Raw genomic sequence first — 23,656 nt, forward strand, 5'->3', positions numbered from 1 at the left:
CTTTCAAATAAAATTTTTTATGTTTGTTAATATTTACTTTTGTGTCTTTATTTCACGAACGGGTACTACTTTCCGGATGACCCTCGTACTTTGGAGGAGTTGGAAATTTGGCAATCCCTTGAGTCAGACAGATTTGAGGAGGTCAACAAAACAATATAGCCCTGCGATTCCCCCTCCTAAAATTCCTAAAAGTCTCCAAAATCTTTCCGCACCAACCTGACCCCCACCAAGGCAGTAATGACCATCGACCATCCCTTAATGAGAGTCAAGCCAATGTGGAAAAACACCCCCCCTTCATTATATGAAGAACACAATGTGTTTTTTTTGTTCTTGCAAAGAACGTGGAAAATGATTCATCATTCATTTAATGAACGTCAACTTCCACAAAGTTTAGCCAGAAACCATCGAATACATATCCCTCCATTGCCTAGTCCACTAATAGGTTGCTGTACCAGTACTTAACTTACTCCCCCTAACTTCCTCCCCTCCTGGAGCCAGGCGATACAAGTTGAAAAATTTCTCATGTATGTCACCTGATGATGTGCAGCATTGAAACCATGGTTGCGTGAAGTATTAAATATTTTTGTTGAAGTGAAAAGTTTCTTTTTCTACCCTCAATAAAAATGCGAATCCAGTTTCCAATATGTACTTTTAAGGAGAACTTTCCAGTTGCAAGATTGTAAAAAAAGTTAAGAACTCCAATGTCTACTCCCCTTAAATCAACCCATTGTGGACTTCTGATTACCATAAATACTTTTTTTATGTAACACACTATTATTATTATTAAGTAATCAACCAGTTAAGGTAGGTTTTGGGTGGGTAAAACTACCAAATAAATATTTTGTGACTCCTAACAAAACACAACCCAGCAACCTACTCTACATCAAGTCCCAAACCCATTTTAGGCTTCAAACTTTGATGAATTTTATTTTTCCTGTGTTTCAGTGGCACGAGGATAGCATTGAGGAAATCCCAGTCGCGAATGGCATTATGAATGAAGCTGCCGAGGCAAACCATGGAGATAAGAATGGCATTGAATCATTTAATGGGCAGAAGACAAAAGCAGTCATTGATGAAAAAATAGCAGCTATGGATGAAACACAGTATCCTGAAGAGGCCGTTGAATGTTGTGAATGGAATGATGTATGTATTGTTTTATTGATTGCTTATAGATAATCTCAGTCATAGCAGGGATTTTGTTGATGATCTACGGTCACAAACACTTATATTATATATATATATATATATATATATATATATATATATATATATATATATATATATATATATTAGTGATCTCATTATTGCAATAGCATCACCCGTGCCTCTCCCTTTCATAAACCCAAACTGATCATCCCCTAAGTAATCCTTTGCCCCACACACTATCCTTTTGTTGGTGATCCAGAAAACAACTTTAGCTGCATGGGATATCAAACTTATTGTTCTTTAGTCCTCAAATGATGTAGCCTTTATTTTTTTCAAAATAGAAACTATCGCTGATCTCACAGTCTTCTGGCTACATTCCTTCCTCATAGATGCTACGAATTAGTCCATGCTGACTCTTCCTCCCATATTTTCCTAAACCTTTTAGTAGTTCCGCAGGAATGTTGCCTAACACCACAGCCTTATTTCATTTCATCTCCCTTAATGCCCTTTCTATCTCATCGTTAAGTATGCCTGGACCTAAGCTATCTTCCTATACTTCATGTTTCTTTTCTGTCTAACCTAGTTGGCCTAAGTTCTTTACCATACAGTTCTATGTATTATTCCTCTCTCTTGGATCTTTCCTGTGTCAACTATTATTCCACTGACTTATCTCTGTTATCACAGATCTTCCCTTCTTACTTCCCGAGAGGTAGCACACTATAATAACCAAAAAATTAATTTTATAGGTAAGTTTTTATTTTTCTATTTCTTTCAGGTGCACAAGGATGGCAATGATGAAACCCCAATTGCTATGGAAAGATCAAAATCCCTTGCAAAGCTGGGTCCAAGTCAAGTAGGTGACATAAACTTACCAAAATCTAGTGAAAATGTCCGTAAATCTATGCGGATGAAGAGGAAGCTCATTTTGGAAGATTATATATACCCTTTAAAAAGCAGAAAGGGGTGTGTGGTAAGTAGCAGTTATTTTGTTGCTTATTGGAATTCTCAAACGTGATATAATTTTTTTTAAAGATCAAAGGTCACACACAATCATTTAAAATACCGTCACTAGTGGTATTCCTAAGGTTTCACGTCTGTTGTTGCTGGAGCATATGTAGTTCAACTAGGAGAAATTTTTGGTTATAGAATTGAAAAATGCATGTATTTCATATTGAAGGAGCATACATGGATTGTAATAAAGATATCAGGAAAAGTTGTGGAAAAATATATTTAGCTCAGATATTACTTCAATGTCTCAAAATTCTTCAAAGTTCATCCCTTTACCATTTACACCTCTTTGCCATCAGTTTTTCCATGACTCAATGGCTCCCTGGTAAGCGAGTTCCGGAAAGTCCTCTAGGGTACGCATGCAAGCTTCTTTGAAAGCACCAAGGGTCCCATGGTGGTGTTCTATGAGGGAGAATTTCACTTTTGGGAATAGCAAATATTCTGCTGGTGCCAGGTCAGAACTGTTTGGATGCTGGGGAGTCGTTGCGATTCAATTGCAGAAGATCCTCGTAAGCAGACTCTTGACTCTGCTCACGGTTGGTGCACACTTAACCAATGGTCTGAATTTAGTACTTCACGCACATATCAGGAAAAAATTGTCTCAATACTTTTTATACAAACCTTTAATGGAACACTATAGATCTGAGGATAGAGTGTTGGACTACTGGCTAAAGGGCCCGGGTTTGATTCCTGGGGATGCTTCTGAGCATCTTGCTGCCTGTTATCCAAGCTTTGTGATTTTTTGGGTGCCAGATCTTCCTGGGAAACCAGAGGTGGCACATGGAATGAACCTGGCCCCCCTACCCGAAAGGGGAATTTCACATGATGCTAGGCTTGGTACTAGGTGATGATCTACCCTACCCTATCAAACCAGCCTTTGGGTTGTTAACTGTGGTTGTCATATATTAATTTTTAGCATTATTATTTTTACCTTTGTAATAAAAGCACCGTATGATTATGAGTGTCTGATGATCACTTCATATTCAAATTTGGCTCTTGCATATTCTTTTAAGAAGAAGTTTTCAGTTGTAAGATAGGAAAAAGTCTCCATCACTCCAAAGTCTACTCCCATTGCATCCACCCATTATTGGCTTCTGATTATCATATAGACTTTTTTTTATTTAACACACTATATTAACCTAAAAATAATTTTATTAGTAAGTTATATTTTTCTCATTTTTCAGGTGCGCAAGGATGGTAATGATAAAATCCCTATTGCTGTGGAAAGATCAAAATCCCTTGCAAAGCTGGGTCCAAGTCAAGTAGGTGACATAAACTTACTGAAATCCAGCGAAAATGTCCGTAAATCTATGCGGATGAAGAGGAAGCTCATTTTGGAAGATTATATATACCCTTTAAAAAGCAGAAAGGGGTGTATGGTAAGTAACAGTTATTTTGTTGCTTATTGGAATTCTCAAACGTGATATAATTTTTTTTAAAGATCAAAGGTCACACACAATCATTTAAAATACCATCACTAGTGGTATGGTCCGAGAATACCTCTCTGATAAGTGTTTTTACAGCATCAAAGAATACCTGAGACCTAATTCATAAATGTTCATTCCTTCCTTTTATCCTTGTAACACTTGTTTCTTGTAATACTTTCTATTTTTTGTAAACCATGACATGTCCTATACACTTGCTAGAGCTAGTACTATGCACTGTGTCTCTTGGATGAATAAAAATATTATATTATATTATATTCCTAAGGTTTCACGTCTGTTGTTGCTGGAGCATATGTAGTTCAACTAAGAAAAAGTCTTGGTTATTGGAGTGAAAAATGCATGTATTTTATATTGAAGAAGCATATGTTACCATTTGAAGGGACGAAGTAGCTTGGAGGTAGAGCGGTAAACTACTGTCTAAAGGGCTGGGTTCCATTCTTGGGGATGCCTCTGGGCATGCCACTGCCCATCACCCCAGCTTTGTGATTTTGTGGGTGCTAGACCTACCTGGGAAACTATAGGTTGCACATAGGATGGAACTAGCCCCTCTAAGCGATAGGTGAATTTAACATGATGCTGGGCTAAGTACTGGGTGATGATCTACCCTCCTCTATCAAACCAACCTTTGGGTTGCTAGCTGTGGCTGTCATATGTTAAATATTTAACATAATTATTCTTACCTTTATAACATTAGCACCTTATGATTATGAGTGTCTGATAATCACCACATCCTCAAATCTGGCTCTTATATGTTTTATTAAGAGAGCACAACAGTATTACGACTGGAAAAGTGAACTTTATTAGTCTGTACTCTCCCTTAATCCGCTAATATTGGACTTCAGTCATTCATATTTTTTTTTAATTAATATATTGGAATAATGATAATGCTCATTTTGGAAAATACATATTTTTTCTCATGTTTCATGTACATAAGGATGGTAAAAGAACAATTGAAAATGATAGGGAGAGACATGAAGAACCAGAAAAAATGAATTGTAGTGCTGAAAGGGACAGCAATCCTGCTCAACTAGCTGATAATGAAAAGAGGCAAGAGACAATCCCTGGTGCTGATGAAACTGAGGATTCTGAACTAGGCACAGGATTTAAAGGATTTGATATTGTACGTATTAGTATTTTGTGTCTTTTTGATAATCTCAATCATGAGTTTTATTTTGTCATTGAACAATAGCCACATCTTTTCAGATAGATATTTGCAATTAATATTATTAGTATTTATCTACTGATTAATGGTATGTATGTAATGGGCAATATGTAGTTGGACTTGACAAATTCTTTAAATAGTTGAAAATCATAGCATGTTTATCATTGTAACATTAACACTGAATCATGACGAGTATTCTAGGTGGGTCATTCAATAAGTCCTTAGGAAAAAAGATGTAAAAATTATTTTGGCTAGAACTTTTTATTGTATGATATAATGTTCTGAAAGCTTCATTCCCTTTTCCCAGCATTTCTCAAACTTGTTCATGGCATAGGATTTCTGAAGGTTGCCAAATTAGGGATGTATAATGGAGATGACCTAATTTAGCTTTAATTGTTTTCACAGAGCCAGTTTTTCATGTTTTGAAATAAAAATATATCTCTGTGGGCCATGTTTGGTGAATATGATATTGCTATTATAATTCAAGCTTTGATGCCTAAATGTTCGCCATGGAAACTGCGCAGGTGTGCACCCATGCATTATCTTGTTGGAAAATATTTTTCTTTAGCAAATAGGGACTTTTTTCTTGATATCTTCCCTCATCTGTTTTACTAACAGCACGTATAATATCCATTTATCATTTACCCTTTTTGCAATTAATCTAAGTAGATAATTCCACTTTCATCACACAAAACCATGGCCATTATTTTGTTAGCTGATTTCACATTCTTTGCCTTCTCTGGACCCAGATCACCTTTTAGAAACCCTCTCTTTTGACTGTTACTTTTCCCCTGGAATATAGTGACATATCCATTTTTCATCCACGGTTCTGTGTCAATGCAGAAACTCATCAGGAGTACAACGGGAAAGAGCCAAATGGAATTGACCATACAATTGCATTCGTTCTCCACTGAGAGCAAACATGACACTCAAATTGCCAGGTTTTTTTTCACACCCAATATTTCATGCCAAATTGAAAACACCATACCTTGTAAAATGCCTGTGGCCACCACTATTTCACTAACTTTCATTTTTCAATCATTCAAAACCATATATCAAGGATTTTGTCAATAATTTCAGAGGTGGTCACCAACAGTAGTTGTCCCGAAAAATGTTCATCATTTATAGATGTGTGGCCATGTTTAAATCCATTTAGGCCATTGTAAACCATCTCAAACACAGGGGCTGATGCGCCATGAAATTTTTCCTACTCTGCTTTGATCTCTTTCCGTGTGATGCTTTTTAAATAGAAGTGTTAAATCACCCCACAAAACTTGTTTTTTTATCATTTTTATGGATGAGCATAGGTTTTTTGCTGCAATCAACAATGAAAATGAAACCACAGGATGGATACAACTGAAACTTAAAACTGCAGTCTGGTGAGAGATGAAGCTTACTAAAAGCAAATGTTTTCTTATATTACAGAACCCAACTCTGGGATTTTCAAAGAAATTATTGAATGACTCATCCTATAATTTACACACATTGGAATTTGTTTCCCTACATGTTCTTTTAAGGAGAACCTATGAATTGCAAGATTGTAAAAAGTGTCCACAAATCCAATATCTACTCTCCTTGACTCCGCCCATTGTGGAATTCTGATCATCATACCTATTTTATAATTTAACCCACTGGAATAACCATAAAACAATTTTATTGGTGATTTCTTTTTTTCTCATTTTTTTCAGGGGTATGATAATGACATCAATGGTATTTTGAGTCATTTTGAAATGCTTAAAAGGCAATATGAAGTGGAAAAACATGAGGTAAACATACTGAAGTCAATGCTAAGTCTCTGTAAGTCTAACTGGATAAAGTGGAAACCCATGCAGGATGGTTTTATGTACATCTTTTAGAGACGAAAATTGTGCATGGTAGGTAACAGTTGTTTTGTTGCTTATTGAAATTCTCAAACGTGATATAAATTTTGTTAAAGATCAAAGGTCACACACAAGCATTTAAAAGTACTATCCATAGTGGTATTCCTAACACTTAGGGTATGTTGTTGATGAAGCATATGTAGTTCAACTCTAAAATAAGTTTTGGTTATTGAAGTGAAAATTGCAGACATTTAATATCAAAGGAGCGTATGTTACCCTTTGATGAAATTCAGTAGCTCAGGGGGTAGAGCGTTTGACTACTACCTAATGGGTCTGGGTTCTATTCGTGTGGATAACTCTGGGCATCCAACTGCCCGTCACCCCAGCTTTGTAATTTTTTGCGTGCCAGACCTACCTGGGAAACCATAGGTTGCCCATGGGATCAAACTGGCTCCCTCACCCGATAGGAGAATTTCTGATGATGCTGGGTTTGGTACCATGGTAAGATCAACCCTTACCTATCAGATCAACTTAGAAAATATAACCAAGTAAAATAAAGAGTGTGTTAATGGAGAAACAGCTGTCATTTTCTAACAGAAATGAGGAAATTGAATTTTTTGGAGATTTTTATAAGGTCAATTTCAAATCCCTCAATAATTTAAATATGCCTGTATAGAAAAGGCCTTTTCTGAAACGCATCATGTTGTTTTCTGGAAAACTGTACTAATTCCTTTTCTTATATAGTTCAGCATAATATTCTCTTAGGTGAATGCACTTTTCTCAGCATTTCTTTAACTTTTTAAGCAACCCAGGAAGTAGAATTTTGGAAGGTCCTCAAAATAGGTATCTGTGTTGGAAACGACCTCCTAGCTTAAAGTGAATAGTTTTCCGCTGAACCATTTTTTCAAGTTTGGAAATTAAAAAACTACTGGGGTCCAAATGTGATGAATATGGTAGATGTTGTAATGATTCAATCTTTGTTTTCCATAATTTTTTCCACTGAATTGCACAGGTGTGCACCCGTGCATTATCTTATTTATTATTATATAATTTTTTCCCTGCCAAATAAGGATTTATTTCTTGATTTCTTAGCCCAAATGATATAATAACGATGCATAATAAAAGGTGTGATCAAAAAAAGACCGGACTGATTTTGTAACCTGTTTATTTTGATGGATACAGCTTAATTGGACTTGTCGCCCTCAAAGTACATGCCTAGGCTGATGACACACCTTTGCCAACATTTCTTCCAGCTATCGAACCCTGCCTGGTAAGCCACCTTAGGGATCCTCTTCAAGTTTGCCGTACAATTAGTTTTAGTGTCTGCAATAGAGTTGAATCGGCTCCCTTTCAAGGTTGATTTTAACTTGGGAAACAAAAAAAAATCTGATGGAGCCACGTCTGGAGAGTAGGGTGGCTGTGGGATCACGAAAGTTCCGGTTCTGGGGGAAAAAACTGTCACGATTAGCACTGTGTGAGCCGGTGCGTTATCTATCAAAATGTCTGTCAAAATTGACTGACAGGATCCAAAACTAATGTTTACTTCCTCGGCAATCTCCCTAATAGTTAAACCGCAATTTGCCTGCGCCAAGTCGTTCACCAATGTGACATGATTGGCATCTGTCGAAGTGGAAGGCCGCCCCGTTCGCGAATCTTCATCTGTTGAGGTTCTACCTAATTTAAAACGACTCTACCACTCAAAACACTGGCTCCGACTCATAGCTACATTAATAAAGGCTCGCTGAATCATTCCAAATGTCTCCGTAGCACTTTTGCCAAGTTTGAAACAAAATTTCACGCACGCACGCTGTTCCTCTAGCTCTTTCATTGCTGCCATTGCACGCGGCGACGGACAGGTTCAGCTGCTGTTGCTGCATAACGACTCAGCATAAACAAAAGTAACACCTTTCATTTTAGTTGTCAGATGTGTCGCTAGATGGCACACTGTCACTCGTTTCAATCCGTTGAACGGTTTGCGCAGAATAAAATCAGGCCAGTCTTTTTTTGATCACACCTTGTATTTTATCTCCACTCATTGCTTCTTCTCTTTGCAAGCATTTGATATAGATGATTGTGTGCATCCCATTAAACCGTGGCAATCCCTAGTCAGCCTATTTCACCATCTTCAGAGCTAGAATGCCGTTTGGAAACCCACACTTTCAACTGTTCCTTTGTCTCTGGAACGTAGGAGTAAATTCATGTTTCGTCCATAGTTCTGTATAGATCCAGCAGCACCCATCTCGCCGAGATTTTTTCCACACCCAATTTTTCAATGCAAAATAGCCAATTCTTTTGATACGCATGTGGACTTAACTATTTAGCAGCTTTAACTTTATTCTCAAGCCTTAAGTTTTTGGTATTTAAACCTATATATTCCATTAACAACTCATGCTGACATCTCAAGTTTTCCTATTGAATATTTTTTTATGAAATTTGTCTCACAGCTATGACCCAATCAACATCAATATTGCTTTTACTGTAAATAAAACTTGTTTTCTATTGACTCTTAAGGAATGCCGTATAGCAAATACTTTCAAAAGTGGCCCAAAATTTTAATTTCTTCAAATCTAGAGGTGAAATTGCAAAAAAGCATTGTTCAAGTTTTGCCATGTTTTCCATTAATTTACTAGCCAAAGTTCAAATTGAATGATTTTCTCTTCTAAGGAATAATATTCTTTCTTAATATGATATACATTTAGTAGTTCAGTTAGTGTTTCATTGCAACAGCAACAGGCATTTATTTCATCTGACAATATACAGTTTGTCTGGTGGTTTTTCAGTGATTATTCTGCATTGTTCTATTATTGTTTTAACATAGACTTCATGTCATTTTCAATTTATGTTTTGGTGTAGTTAATCACTCAATTAAAATTAGTTTTAAGTGGCACTTGTGAATTTTTGGTAAGCATTTTCATTCTTTGTAAGGTTATTTCAGTTTTAAAATTACTAGTATTTATTCTTAGTTTGTTTTGTGGTTCAGCATTTCATTTCCCCATCGCAAGGGAGGTGAAGGTTTTGTGCACTCTTGGCATCATCCATTGACATGCATGCAGAAATTGCTTCATGAGAAATTACAAAAATCAGTGAAACAACCTGTTTCACAAATGAGAGTACCCTTTCAAAGAAAAAACAATGTTATTGTGACTTGAAAAAAATACTTTCCTAGCATGGTTCCTACTACCACCCATGCTTCCATTACTTGGAAGACCGGGATTTCAACATGGCATCATTTTAGGATACATTAACTACCTACCTATCCTGAATGGAGCAGCTGATTAAGCAGCCTAATTTTGCAGTCTCTTGCTGCTTAAAAAGTTTGGATGTCCAAGATTGCATCCTCCCTAAATGTGAGGGATTTAGGTGTCTGATGAGTTTGGAAGTAGCTCTGTATAAGTTGCCCAATATATATGTTAATTGGAAGTAAATAAATTTAAGGTTTCATTGCAGTACTTTGTTAAAATGCTATAAATCAATAAAGGGTAGTAATTTTTCCAGTAAAGCTAGGATCTTCAAGCACGTTACACTACATGTAATATACTTAAGCAGCAATTTTGGTTGAAAATAATGCATAAAATAAAAGCAAGCAGGGTGAGTTCCATTATGTTGCTGGTTGTTAACAGAGATAGCTCCGAATGTAAGCTCTTAAAATACAAGTGTAGTTGGAGTTACTCTGAATAAATAATATGTCAACACAAGTGAAGTCAGAATTATAAGTTGCAAACTATTACCTATAACTTTTAGACAAACCTTTACATTATTTTAACCTTTATATTATTTAAACCTTAATATTATATAAATAACCTTGGGATTGACAGCAATTATCACTCTCATTGTATTGATTCCAGTTTACTTTAGGTGCCTGCTTCACATGAATCGGCTCATTGACCCAAGCTAACTCAACTGAACCCATGAGAATGGCAAACAACTGGCAAGTCCACAAATGAATGAATTCAGTTCACTGCAGGCAATGTAATGATGGAGAGATTTTGCCATGGATTTCTCAACTGTTTAATGGAGTACAAAGAGCATAAATGTTCTAAGAGAAGCACAAATACATAACTTGCACTTTTGTAGTTGACAGAACATTTCTCCCTTCCTGTATAACAGTTGATCTTCAGAATAATTGTGAGTGCTCTCATAAGATAGCCCTCTGCAGGCTATCACATTTGAGTATTCCAAAGCATGCACTATTGGATTAATTATAGTTGGTTTATACCAACTACACATTAGCATCTAGCTAGAAATGTTAATAGCATTATCAGCAAATATAAGATGTATTAATGGAATCATGTAAAAAGGGAAATAAACACCAGTGCATCTCAATTGAATAAAATTATTATTGAACATTTTACAGAAAGAAATATAATACGCAAATATAAACACATGAGAATAAAAATATCAAAAAATATTTTACAGATAAAAGAAAACTTATTGCATCTTAAAATTACGGTGAAACTTCAATTTTACACCCTCAGAATTTGTTTTCCCCACAATCTACACTTACAACTTTTGAATTTACCTGAAATTTAAGACAATTGATAAGAAGCAAGGTAGTGGCTGGCATGCTACACTCATGGCAAATGATGAATGAGACTGTGGTCATGTCATATGGAATATATATATATATATATTCTATATGAATATATATATATATATATATATTCTGTATGAATATGAATGTTGGTTTATTTGATTTCCAAAAAAGCATATTTCTCTGCTGAATGATATTACATTACAATATTATCATATCATGAAAAATATGTATGCCAAAGTGTAATGGTTGTGATTCAAACAGATTTCAAATGGAACAGTTTTGTAGAATGGTGCACGTCACATGTACAATTTAGGAGATATCCCAAGAATATGTAGTTAGGTGTTATTTGACTAACTATTACCACTACTTTGTAGGCATAAAGGCAAAAATGTTCAAATTGCCGTTGAGTTCTGTGCTTTAACTCTCCAGCAATTCTTCTCTTTTATTAATTCTCCAATTTCACAAACCTTTGCTCTGTTCATCACACATTTTTAAGTCTGCTTTTTGTTTTTAAGAGTAGAATGAAAATAGCAAGGAAACATGCTTTAAAACGGCAAACTAATTCATAAGAAAATCATTGTCATTAGAAGATAAAATTAATAATTTGCAAAGAGTTGACTCGTATATGAGCACTTGTGAGTGTCCCTGGTTATACCATATTCAACGTTAAACACAATAGCAAAACTCTGGTAAATTATAAAAAAGATGCCCAGGAATGCAGCTAGTGGTTATTAGGCATACATAAAATACTCTTTGAGTATGACAGACGAAGAAATTGGAGGTACACTTTCAATCTCCCAGAACTGCTAAGCATAACAATCAGTGGAGTGTTCTTAAGTGAAAATGCACTACATTTTATAGCAAGATAAGGCATTGAGACTTCAAAGCATTAAATGACTGGATCGAGCATTTCAAAATTTGATATATTTTTGTCTATAAAAACATCTGTGGTGAATCTGAAAGCGCAGATCCTCAAAAGGTTTCTCCCTTAGTGTACACAGCTCTGCATAATCATGTTGATGGCTACTCTCTTTATTATATTTATACATTATTATGTTAGATGTGTGCTCATCAATATTATACTTATTTCTCTTTCAATAATAACAATATGAGTTAAATACATATGTGATGGCGCATAAGTACATGAAAAAGGTTCTTTGTTCAAAGAACTTCTTACTTCTCTGAGCAACAGCTGTTTTACTGCAATTATGATAACTTTTGTTTCTTCACTTATTCCTGTCATGATTCAGGGGTGCATCACTATTTAGGTAAATTAAATAAAATGAAGGGACAATTAGCTAAATGCTTTCCATTTCCTGCAAATTACAACTTACATCAATTTACACTTTGTCCCACCTCAAAAGTGTAAAAGAGAGGTTTCACTGTGTAGGACTTCATGCAAAATTAAAACAAATTTAATCAACTCTAAGTGCTTTATGATTTTCCCATAACCATCGGTGATATAAATTGAGCTTCCTATCATTTGGTTGAACAAGTTTCCATTCATTAATGCAGAATATTCTATAGGAGTCATTCCCATACTTCCCAATTCCATGAAGCTCAATGGGGTAGGTCCAGTTTTTGTTCAAATATTCTTCTGAAAAAGAAATGTACACATTAAACAGGTATTAAAATATAACAGAATACTGTATCATGGAATGAGGTTTCCCTAGATAATAAACAGTGCCCACTGACTGGCAAAAGAATTTAACTTCTCACCAGCCTGCACATTTCCTTAGGTCACAAAATAAATGAGGGAAATACAGAGAGGACGGTGGATGATACCAGTGATGAGAAATCAGTCTTCCGTTCTCAGAGAGATCTTTGCTCCAACTTTGTAAGTAAAGGAGAAAAAGTCACATTACATGAGGAATGCTCTAATAATTTCCTCGAATTAATATCTCACTTAGCATTTCTATCCCACCTTTGCTCCTTCTCTTGCCTTGCTTCTTCACACATGTTAAGGGAGCAATGCAGGGAATGTCACCATACTCATCCCTGGTTTAAGTCAATGAATCAGGAAAGGCATCATCATAAGGTAAGTTTCTGATGGACAGTCAGAGAGGTAATCCATTACCTATGACATCAATATCAACATCTTATTACCTTTCTATATCAAAATTATAGGGCCTATAATGTTAATCCCATAGCTCTCCTATATATTCTTTCCATCTTCTCAGAACCTCTTCTTCTTTGATAAATATTTTACCCATCACATCTCTGTTAGTGTAAATGGAATTTTGTTTCTTAAATCCCAAGAGTTCCTTCCCCTAACTGTATGGCGTGCCCAAAGTCTACTAACTCTCCATATCCTCGTACTTCCCTTTCCTCCATGTTTCCTTGGCCCTCCTGGTTTATCACTTCAATTTATTGTTTAGTTCTTCGTACTTGTACTCCTGCCTAATTCTGCATTCATGGTCTTCCATTTCCTTCTTTCGTCTATCTTCCTAATCATTTCCCCTGTAATTTCTATTTATCATTCTTATTAAAGTAAAAGAACGACACACACACTCGTCTTTCCCTGTTTTTTGCTAATTTTGCTCAATTTGAATAATATTCTCCCAGCAGTGAGGCCCTTTTTGAATAAGTGAGTGATTATTTTCCTGAGTGCTTGTAAGTGTGTCAGCTCTGTGTTTGTTCCTGGCGTGGAATTAATTCCCACAAACAGTCACGGATAGTGTACATATGTTTATAAACCCAGGTATCCTTAACAGAGTCCCTTTAAACCTGTGAATGATTCCAATTGGATTTGAGTGTTTGGGTCTGTAGCTGGTCACTGGCAAGGAAGTAACATTCCCGCAAACTAGTTCAGAAGGGTGTTTTGGTTGAGGGGTCGTTGGTCACTGCCGAGGAATTTCTTCTTCCACAAACCATTACAGCAAAAATTTTGTTTTCATTGGAAGATGAGTTGAGCTAACTTATTACGGATATAGAAGTTTTCTTTTTATTTTACCATTCTTATTGTTTTGTTTGCCTCTTTCTTTATTCTATGTTTGAGATACTCCCGTTATTCTTCAACTGTACCAGTCCCCTTATGTTCACTCAGATTTTTATGAACTGCCTCCTGGTGCTCTTTCCTTTAACCCAGGAAAAGTCTTTTACATCCCATTTCCTTCCTAATTCTCTAATATTCAACATTGAAATTTGAGCGCTAAATTGTGATATAAATCCCTATCTGTTCCTGGAAAACCATTCAAGATAATCAAACTACTAAATCTTTTAGTAAACATGTTTCTATTAAAAAAAATGACGGTATCCATGAATATACCACAAGACAAAGAAAGGAGGTGTACTTAATACAACATCACACTTCTTTATTTCAAAAAGGACCCTTTATGCTGACATTAAAATTTATAATCATTTACCAGGAGGCATAAAAGATATCACCTTGTGTAAGATATTTAAATCTAGATTAAAATCAACTTCAATAAAGAATGGTTTTTATGACGTAAATGAATATTTTTCATCAAGGAAAGACAAGCTATACTATAATTACAATCTCAAATCAATATTTTTTGTTATGTGTGACCTTTTTCATATATTGTAAAATAAGAAGATTAAATAAATAAATTTATGCATTACCACTATAAAGTCTAACCGATACCTACCATCAGCCCCTGGCATGTGTACCTAAGTCTATGTACTCCCTGGTTGATTTTGAAAAACATTGTCAAAAAACTAATAATAGTGCCATGGAGTAGTTACTGCTCTTCAGATCTGTATGACAACTCAAGTCACCAATGCAAATAACTCCTTAAGTGTCACAAAAGTGCTGGGAGTTGATGGTGGTAGGATCATTACCGTTGGATTTCTCAGAACTTACCATCCTAAATTGATACCCACATCATAGAATACTTCAAGCTAATCCATTACAATTACCTGAAAATTTAATTATTGTCTGTGCCCTTTTTTTCTGCAGTCCAAGTGGTCGAATCATATTTTCAATAGTGTTCACATCAGCCTGAAGTACATCTTCTGGAGTACTCCAGGCATTAAGGAACTTCAAAACCATGGGAACTGCATTTCTTCCTGGAATAATAAATAAATTTAGACAACAAATTTATTTAACCAACCCCATGACACCCAGCTCCTCATATACCTAAAATGAATGACATGGCTGAATGAATAAATCAAACCCTATTGAATGTGAAGAGGTGTTTGCTCTTCAGCTCTGGCTCGACCCCTCGCTTCCGGGGACAAGCATTACAACATGCATGTTCAACTACGAATTAATGCCCATCATCAGCCCAATTAGTTCAATTGGAATTTTGGGATATTCAGATGGTGAAAGAGGAAACAACACCAAATCATTTTTGGTGGGCACCCATGGACTTGGGGAGTTGTGAAAGAGGAGAACCTTGGTCCTCGTTCAACATATACTGCTGGTCTATAAACCCAGGTAGGTTTAACAGGTACCATCTCTCGAATATAAAGAAGCAAACATCTTCCTGGGCAATATTTAAAATGGCCCTTAGTGGCCTTTACATATTCAAGAGTTTGTTTGAGTTTTGACAACTGAATGGCTCTAATTGAGAGCGGAGTCAGTTTTTCAGGGGGGCGGGATTTCCTCTTAGATTGGAGGGGCAGAGTTGAGGAGTTTCATAAGGAGAGGGACATGTCCATCAGTGTGCTTGAAAAAAGTGAAAGTTGAAATTTTTGAACTCTCTTAGTGTACAGTATGTGACTGACTACAAGCTAAAGAAGGCTGATAGTTTGAATCCACCTTGGTAGAGGAAGCATATATTAATAAATAGTTTAATGTTTTCACAGGTTTAAAGATACTAACATACAATTTATAATAAAGGCTTAAAAATAAAACACGAAAGAGGGCATATACTGTGCCTGAAGTTCAGATAGTATGCGCTGTCTTACTCAGAAGCTCTTCTCAGGCAGGATGAGAGAGGGAGCAGAAAGAAAGTGCTGTGGGAGCATGCACCATGCCATCGAGGGGAGGGAAGAGATGCGTATCAGTGAGCTCTGTTAAGACACGGTCAAACGCAGGGCGAAGAAAGATGTGGGCAGACATCTCTCAGGTTCTCACCTCAAGGTTGAGGGAACTTTGTGAGAGATCTTAGACTATGGAGAGGGGAAAGTACTTATCAAAACCTTGACAGTGGAAAGTGGTGTACGAGAAAATGTGGTAATTGGAGAAGGTAGCTGATATTGTGGAATGGTGATGTTAGTTAATTTAGATAGAGAGAAAAGTGTTGCATTCATCAATGCAAAATGTAGGAGAGAAGTTGCAGGAATTTACGGATTTTGCAGGACAGGTGATTAATTATATTTTTGCATCTATATCTGTATGTTAATAAGGATTTGGCGAGGAAGATGAGATTGTTGGGTGAAGAATAAGGCAGCATTTACATAATTGACAATTGCAAGTTGAAGAGATGAATACAAAAGGGAGCGGGCTTAGTGCCCTGCTGATTTCAGAATTAGGCTCGGGAGCCATCTAAAATATATGGGTAGGCACTTGGGCTGAAGGTCTACTCTCAGTGTCACTTTTTATGAAAGGGTTGAGTTCTTTCATAATTTTTTCTAAATGCGTGGGAGCCAGAAAAAAGGTGATTTAGTCATATTTATCATTAACCATGAACCTCACACATTCCAAAACACACGGCCTTCAAAAAATTGAAAAGAACGTGGATACTGGTTTCTCTTTTGTTACACTGTAAATTTGAATATTTAATGCTATACACCGATTAAGTTACACTACCTCTCACAACAGAAAGACATTCACCACTTTCAGGGAGAACATGGTCTCTCCAAAGGCCTCTCCCCCAATGACAGAAGCATTCTTTCCCTACAATACCCAATTGAATTTTAAAGAATTCCTAATACGGTGGATTCGTAAGTTAATGTGGCAATACGCAAGAAAGAATGCAAGCTAGGAGCATAAATTAAAAAAAGTTTCTCCACCAATTATTTCCTTGCCCCCACCCTACACATACCTGATGTTTTATTAAGAAATATTGCTGCTACCAATAACTTCCAAGGATGACTAAATAAAGTCTCCTGAATTAAATTATATGGAGATTTTGGAGGTGTCCATGGTATTTCATTGGATAATTTTAACATAGGCCCACTTTGCCTGGAATTCCGGAAGTAAATGCTTTTTCTAGCAGCTGCTGCAGAGGACTTGACAGTTTTTCTGGATATCAAACTTTTGAACTCTGTGCATAATTCTTCTTTAACACTGCACGGAGAAAAATACTTCGAGTATTCACTATCTGAGTTCTGTCGCCAACAAATCCTTTCTATGTCGGCCAGCACAGGAACATCTTGAGTAATTGCGATCTCTTCATTCTTCTTCTCGGGGCATTGGTTGATCACGGACATTGGGAACTATGTTTAACGGTCTTAAAATGAATTAATTCATAATCTCAAACTTTCATGATTTTTGGACATTAATCATCTTGAATTTGCATTCCTGGATTTCAAAAGAGAAAGACATGCATGCACAAAAAATAAGATAAATATATTTTCGATCTTGAGAGTTTTTCGCTCAAATGTCAATAATTTTACGATTAAAACTAAATTACATGATTGCTTAGCAATTTAGTTCGTATTAAAAAAGTATCATGCGTACTAGTTGCTTATTCTACATGTATTCCCCATGATACAGGCGATTTCTAGACTGGAAAATTCCTGGACATCTAAGGAAATGCGTACACACAGAGATTATTGAAGTCCTTCATTTTGCCTTTCGTCCTAATAAAACATTGTGTTAATTATATTTTCTCGGTCGCCGTAATACTACAAAACTTTCAATACACCCTAAACAATTTATTCGTACAGTAAACTGCGCACCCAGTTTTGCCAACCCGGTAATAGAGACAAACCATGCTGACAATACAAAACATTGGCGGGACCTAAATACCAAAGGCACATTTCTTTTTCTGGAGGCGGAATACAAGATATTAGATCTTCTAATCAAATATATTTATCTAGATGGAATGTGAAGTGAACAGTCAAGCAATTTCAATATTTTTAAATACATAATACAAAAACATGGAGTTTTGTCGAAAGGGTTTTGCAAACAGAAATTTGAGTTTAATTTCACGCTTATATTTCTACTTGCTTACTTTGACGTGCCCATTTTCAATATGTACATATTTATTGGTCTTTGGGGTTCGGACCTCGATCCCGCTATAGCTACGTCCCTGCTATTCTCAGGAAAACGAAAACATACGAAACACTTGGGAAGAAAGATTTCGTCGTTTATTTTGGATGCAATAAAATGAATTCCCACCAATATAGTTTTTTCATTACCGCGGTGGATATTGTATTTTATCGCACAGCTGAGGGTTTTTGATTTGAATTTTATGGAGAAAGAGAATTATACATTATCGTGCTTGAATATTGAGGGACGACTTTGTTAGAGGCGCATAAATAGACGTTAATATTTTAAAAATATTAGTCTCTTAGATTATGTTTAAATCATGATCAAGGGTAATAGCTGCTGTCTTATTTATTTGAGTGCATTGGAAAATGATGCTCATCTCAATGGGTTTGATCGAAGGCGTTTTATTAGGTAATTGAGGCATAATTTATGTCGAAGTGGTGGAACGAGTCAGAATCAATGAAATGCTTCTAAACAATGAGGTCCCAACAAGATTCAGTCATGCATTACTTATTTCCCGTATGTACCTCTGAAGTGCTCAAATAATACATGTTTGTCTTCGCTGAGTGTTCCATGAATACACAATAGCCGTATTTGGTTTATATGCTGGTTTTTATATGCGCAGACACAGAAGTATGTAACGTTATGTTTTCATAGTTCCGATCCGCTCCGGTGTTCGCTCTCGTTTTTAATTTGCTAAACGCGTTTCAGCTGTCACCGATGGATAGAATCCCTGTAACCGTCGTGATAAGACCGACGTAAAGTTATTGCGAATGTGTGAAGAGTTTTCAGGCCGATGTTATTTATCTATTTTAAATTATTAATCTAAATATATTGGATATAAAATGGAAGCACTGATTCCAGTCATTAATAAATTGCAAGATGTGTTTAACACAGTCGGAGCTGATGCGATTCAGCTGCCTCAAATAGTCGTCGTGGGTTCACAGGTAAGGCATTGGTGAAGAATATATTTGTAATTTTGGCCCGTCACTTTTATTGACGTATAGCCGGAGGCCGAAAATGTTCAATGGCTCAAGTATTCTTCTTTTGACATGAGTCACTTATTTTGTCTGTGGATTGAATTTATAATGTTAGTTTATTATATATAACTATGCTCCGTAGAGTTTTTGTATTTTTTAGTGAAATATTTGAGTCATTTCTCAATAATCGGTTCTCACCCATAGCATTGCAATCCATATCAAGTCGAAATGAATTTTTGCCGCGGTCCTTAATCAATCATCAGAAGTTGTAAGATTTTCAAGATTAAACCCTGTTTGGGGCCTAGTAATTACATCTTAGAAAAATCCCCCAAAATATACTAAGCGTAGTGTTATTTTGTCGTCCTTGCATTCGCCACATATTTTGTTTTGCAACGTGAAGGATGCGCTCGTTAAAGGAACGTACTGACGCTAGTTGTTGATGGAGATGTGGCATGGTAATGCTTCTTATACGGAGAGCGAATAGCAATTAAATTAATACTATAGGCCCCCAAGGTACAATTTGGAGTGGCTAATTAAATGTACATAACGTTTTTGAGCTGTCGCGTAAGTGTATGGAGGAAAGCATGCACATGAATCAATAGATTCAGGAAGTTCGTCTTTTAATATACAAATGAGCTAATATGGTGACAATCTGGTATCTATGTAATATCGTCAGGGCCAATATGACCCTTCCATTCCTCAAAGACTTAATGACTTTCTCCTTGTCAATATCGGGTTTCCATCACAGTTTATTTACGATGAAACCAATTTTTTTATTTATACTCTAATTTGGTGATCTTCCTTGAATCCACGAGTCCCAAATTCCTTTCCCACTCTCAAAATTTGACCCAACTTGTATCTAATGATATGGAACGTGCATAATATTATGTACATTTCTTTTATCTTTACTTTACTGTGCCTACCAATCTTCTAATGAAAACAGATTTTATAAAATTGGGTTCGTATATTCAAAACTGTCATATTTAAAGATTGATTGTGAGAATAATGCCAAGGTACTTGTTGTGCGTTGAACCAATTGTCCATATAGTTTTTTTAATGGGAAAAATGTGATATCTGTTTTTCATGGATTTTTGAAGAAAGTATGCCATCTTATTATCCAACCTACTTTCCTCATTTAGTAACATCATGGCGATGTGCAAAAATTCAATCTTCAAATACAACATTAGAGGACTTGTTTTTATTCTAACACACATCTGTCATGTAAAGAACTTGGGTTTTACTCTTTGATTATTTAAGTCCTTCCTCATGATTCTTAATAACTGGTTCATATTTATCAGTTTGACATGTAGATGTGAATGATAACGCATCTTCATAGCTTTCATAATAAAATTTTCCAATAAAAATATGACGGCATTTAAGATATGCATTCTTCAAATCAATATATCAGGTATGGTCATGATGAGAACAATATATCATTTGGATTTATATATCTAATTAGTCCTGTGTATTTGTGTTGTCTTGTCATATCCAATTGAGATTCCCTTTACACATCCAAAATGGCTTGGTTATGTTGTAAAATAGTCGCGGTAGTCCAGTGGGTAGAGCGTTGGAATGCTGACCGGAGGGTCCCGGGTTCGAATCCCGGGCAAGGCACTCTGGGCACCTGCAGCTCCTCCTAAGCTAAAGTGATTTTTCGGGTCCCAGGTCTTCCTGGGAAACCATAACCGGCGCAGGGAAAGGAACTGGCCCCCCTACCCTGATGTGTGAATTTTCACACGCCGTATAGGGCTTAGTACTGGGTGATCTCTACCATCACCTACTAAACCGACCTTCGTGTTGATTACTGTGTTTATGGTTTATGTTTTTTATTTTGTAAAATTTTGCTTCACAAAAAATAATTGTTTCCATCTTTTTACTACGTATATTATAGTATAACATTTGATAGTATTATTTTTGTATAAAATTTTCATAGTCGGATGCGTGCTCATACTAAAGAAATGGAATAATGTAGGCAATATTGAGGAGAGCCAAGAAATATTCCGTTCACATCTATCTGTTGATTGGAATACCAAGTGGCAAGGCAAAGACATCAATACAGTGTGATTCCACCAACAATTTTTTTTAAACCTAAACATCTTTTATGATGACAAATTTAAATTTGCAGAATATTTTATTATGTAAAATGGATTTGTTTTAATTCCAAAAGTCAGTATTTATTATTAAGTTTTCTTATTGAAAGAAGAGGAATATCAGCAGTGGCTTCCATGATAAATATTAATCTTGTTTACAATTTGAATGAAGTGTTCATGAAAAGTGGCTATGGGGAAATGTAGTTTAAGAATTCTATGAACCAATATTCGTTTTGTTGTGTCATATTGCTGTAAGATATTTCTGTTATTTTTATGCTGCTATCGTCCTCTTGTTGTCTCCCATTCTCAGTTACAATTATATTGCCCAAAAACGTCATGCTGTTTACTTTCAAGGTAGCCCTATTCAAAGATCTTGATTAAAAAGGTCATGACCGAAAAAGTGCTCAGTTTTAACTCTCTTCCATTTAAACCACCCCCAATTTTATTAAGTTTTCTGTAACTGGAATACCTCATCAACTATTATGCTACTAAATATGCCATGTACTTTATTTCTTTAATTGGAAAGTAGTTAAGTATTTTCAAAGAAAGCTTGTGGAAAGATTGAAACTCTTTAGTGGCTGTGTGATGAAATGTGCAAATGGTAGACATACCCTTGGGAGATAGGTGCATATTACTATGAAAATTTACATTCCTTTGTAAAGCGTTCAGCTTACATTTTGTTTTGACTTACCACATCATTTCAAAGTAGAATCATCTTGCAGTGATTTTTCCCTGAATGATTCTATACCCTAGTCATATTGATGTCTAGTAGTCTTCTAGGAGTCCTAGTATCTTATGCATGTGCATCTGAAAATTGTTTTTGCCTGCAAAACATGGTTGGTAATAGCACATGGTAATATCAACATATATGATACCATCTTTTGATATAATTACATCAACCCTGTTTTCATTGTTAATATTTGAACATGGATAATTGTGGTTATCAATTATAATTCTTCCATCTTTGAATTTAAAACTTTCTATCTGTTCTAAGAGATTCTGTGATTGCATTTTAGGTAGATCCCTTTGTCAATCAATGGATTTATCTCCTCCTTATTAATGCTTAGATGGCAAGTTGATGAAATATTTTTGTCCAGTGCATTTCATTGTGGTCACCAATAAAAAATAAAAGTTTTGTGTTCAAGGCATTGTTGCTCTGCTCGATGTGACATGTATATCAGTCCCAAGAACTGGTTTGTACACTTTAAATTGTTCTTGGCGAAGCAAGCTCTGTTGAGTATTTGTGGTGAGATCAATTTGAATATTATATGACTGAGGCGAGTGCAAACTCATGAATTTTGTAATTCTGGGACCACAAAGAAACCTGCCAAAGGCTGAATCATTCTATAATTCATCAATCATCAACCCTATAATTTTTGTGGGGTGAGCATTTTAGACAAGAGCATAAAATGATCAGTGGTCATCAGTCCTCAGATTGCTTTGATTCTTCCTCTCAGAATTTTCATTTGGTTTCCTTGTTTTTCATACTTCTAATTTTAAAATATATCCCTTGAATGTTTGATATGTGCATTTTATCTTCATTATTCTTGTGTGGCACCACATATCCAATGCCTTCTCTGTCCTACTTCTGTCGTAGTCCACATCTCACTCCCAAAGAGGAGCATGCTGCCAGAATATGCATTTCAGTGATGTGCCTCCTCACTTCCATAGTTGTGCTTCCCAGTCTACTTGTAGGCCTTTCTTCTGGTAGCATTCATTCCTTATGTGGGCTGTTCTGCTCACTATTTTCTTCTTCAGTACTGCTTATTCTGCTTCCCAAGTATCAAACCCAATCCACTTATTTTAGCATGCCTTTGTGTGTGTCACCTTTGACTTTTCTGCCATAAGTCATGATCTCTGTTGTAGATTTCTTCCGTCTTCAGATGACACCACTTGAGATCACCCTCTCTTAAGGTAACAAAGCTCACCTTAAGATTTCCTTCTCTTTCTCTGGCACAGCAACTCTTGTGTAATTAGCATAATGTAACTCAGATTTTTTTTTATTGCTTACCGATGTCGATATTGATAATAAATGAAATGGTAGGCTTTGCAATATGAAATGTGTAATGAAGGAATTAGGAAGTTATTTTCCCCGGCTGCTGCAGACCAATCATGTAGGTTTCAGGGTAGCTCCATACACTCCATGTCTCTCCGTATTTTGACGGAGTGTATCTCTTCTCCTCAACTTACAAGGAAGAATGAGATGTGAAAACGTCCCTCCTATAATTCCCTGGCCCTGGAAGTGTGCCTTGGATTCTTAAATTGAAGGGCTTTCCTACAAAAGAAGTTTCCTACAACTAGTGGTGCATGGATTGGCTCCACTTGCATGCATGGATGGCTGTTTGCAT

General features: G+C 36.0%; 3 protein-coding genes and 1 long non-coding RNA gene across 8 annotated transcripts in view; 3 read left to right on the forward strand and 1 right to left on the reverse strand.

Annotated features, from left to right (window-relative positions):
- Positions 1-1,046: 1,046 nt before the first annotated feature.
- LOC139686121 (uncharacterized) lies at positions 1,047-3,897 on the forward strand. The gene is made up of 4 exons (XM_071583304.1): positions 1,047-1,143; positions 1,922-2,116; positions 3,339-3,416; positions 3,865-3,897. Exons 1-4 carry the CDS (start codon positions 1,090-1,092, stop codon positions 3,895-3,897), a joined length of 360 nt encoding a protein of 119 aa, XP_071439405.1. The 5' UTR covers positions 1,047-1,089.
- A 689-nt stretch (positions 3,898-4,586) lies between these two features.
- LOC139686141 (uncharacterized) lies at positions 4,587-10,873 on the forward strand. The gene is made up of 3 exons (XR_011700303.1): positions 4,587-4,719; positions 6,450-6,635; positions 10,427-10,873. It is a non-coding gene; the product is annotated as an uncharacterized lncRNA (long non-coding RNA).
- A 27-nt stretch (positions 10,874-10,900) lies between these two features.
- LOC139686055 (methyl-CpG-binding domain protein 4-like) lies at positions 10,901-17,950 on the reverse strand. 5 transcript variants are annotated; one of them, XR_011700290.1, is made up of 6 exons: positions 17,705-17,950; positions 17,067-17,545; positions 14,995-15,144; positions 13,040-13,113; positions 12,835-12,948; positions 12,632-12,712 (listed from the first exon to the last, which is right to left on the reverse strand). XR_011700290.1 is itself a non-coding variant. In XM_071583159.1 (4 exons), exons 2-4 carry the CDS (start codon positions 17,452-17,454, stop codon positions 12,531-12,533), a joined length of 720 nt encoding a protein of 239 aa, XP_071439260.1. In that variant the 5' UTR covers positions 17,455-17,545; positions 17,705-17,947; the 3' UTR covers positions 10,901-12,530. The 5 variants fall into 5 exon arrangements, 2 of the variants coding, with proteins under 2 accessions (XP_071439260.1, XP_071439261.1); XR_011700289.1 differs by lacking the exons at positions 12,835-12,948; positions 13,040-13,113 and adding an exon at positions 10,901-12,375 and having other exon boundaries at positions 12,472-12,712; positions 17,705-17,947; XR_011700291.1 differs by lacking the exon at positions 13,040-13,113 and having other exon boundaries at positions 17,705-17,949.
- A 1,017-nt stretch (positions 17,951-18,967) lies between these two features.
- The window catches only part of Drp1 (dynamin related protein 1), a 32,738-nt gene continuing 28,049 nt past the window's right edge, over positions 18,968-23,656 (forward strand). Inside the window, exon 1 of the mRNA XM_071583164.1 lies at positions 18,968-19,185. Coding sequence (XP_071439265.1) covers positions 19,084-19,185 — 102 coding nt within the window. The 5' untranslated portion in view covers positions 18,968-19,083. The remainder of the gene's footprint in view (positions 19,186-23,656) is intronic.

The sequence above is a fragment of the Hetaerina americana genome, unplaced genomic scaffold (genome assembly GCF_022747635.1).
Source record: "Hetaerina americana unplaced genomic scaffold, ioHetAmer1.1.p SCAF_13, whole genome shotgun sequence".
Classification (NCBI taxonomy): domain Eukaryota; kingdom Metazoa; phylum Arthropoda; class Insecta; order Odonata; family Calopterygidae; genus Hetaerina; species Hetaerina americana.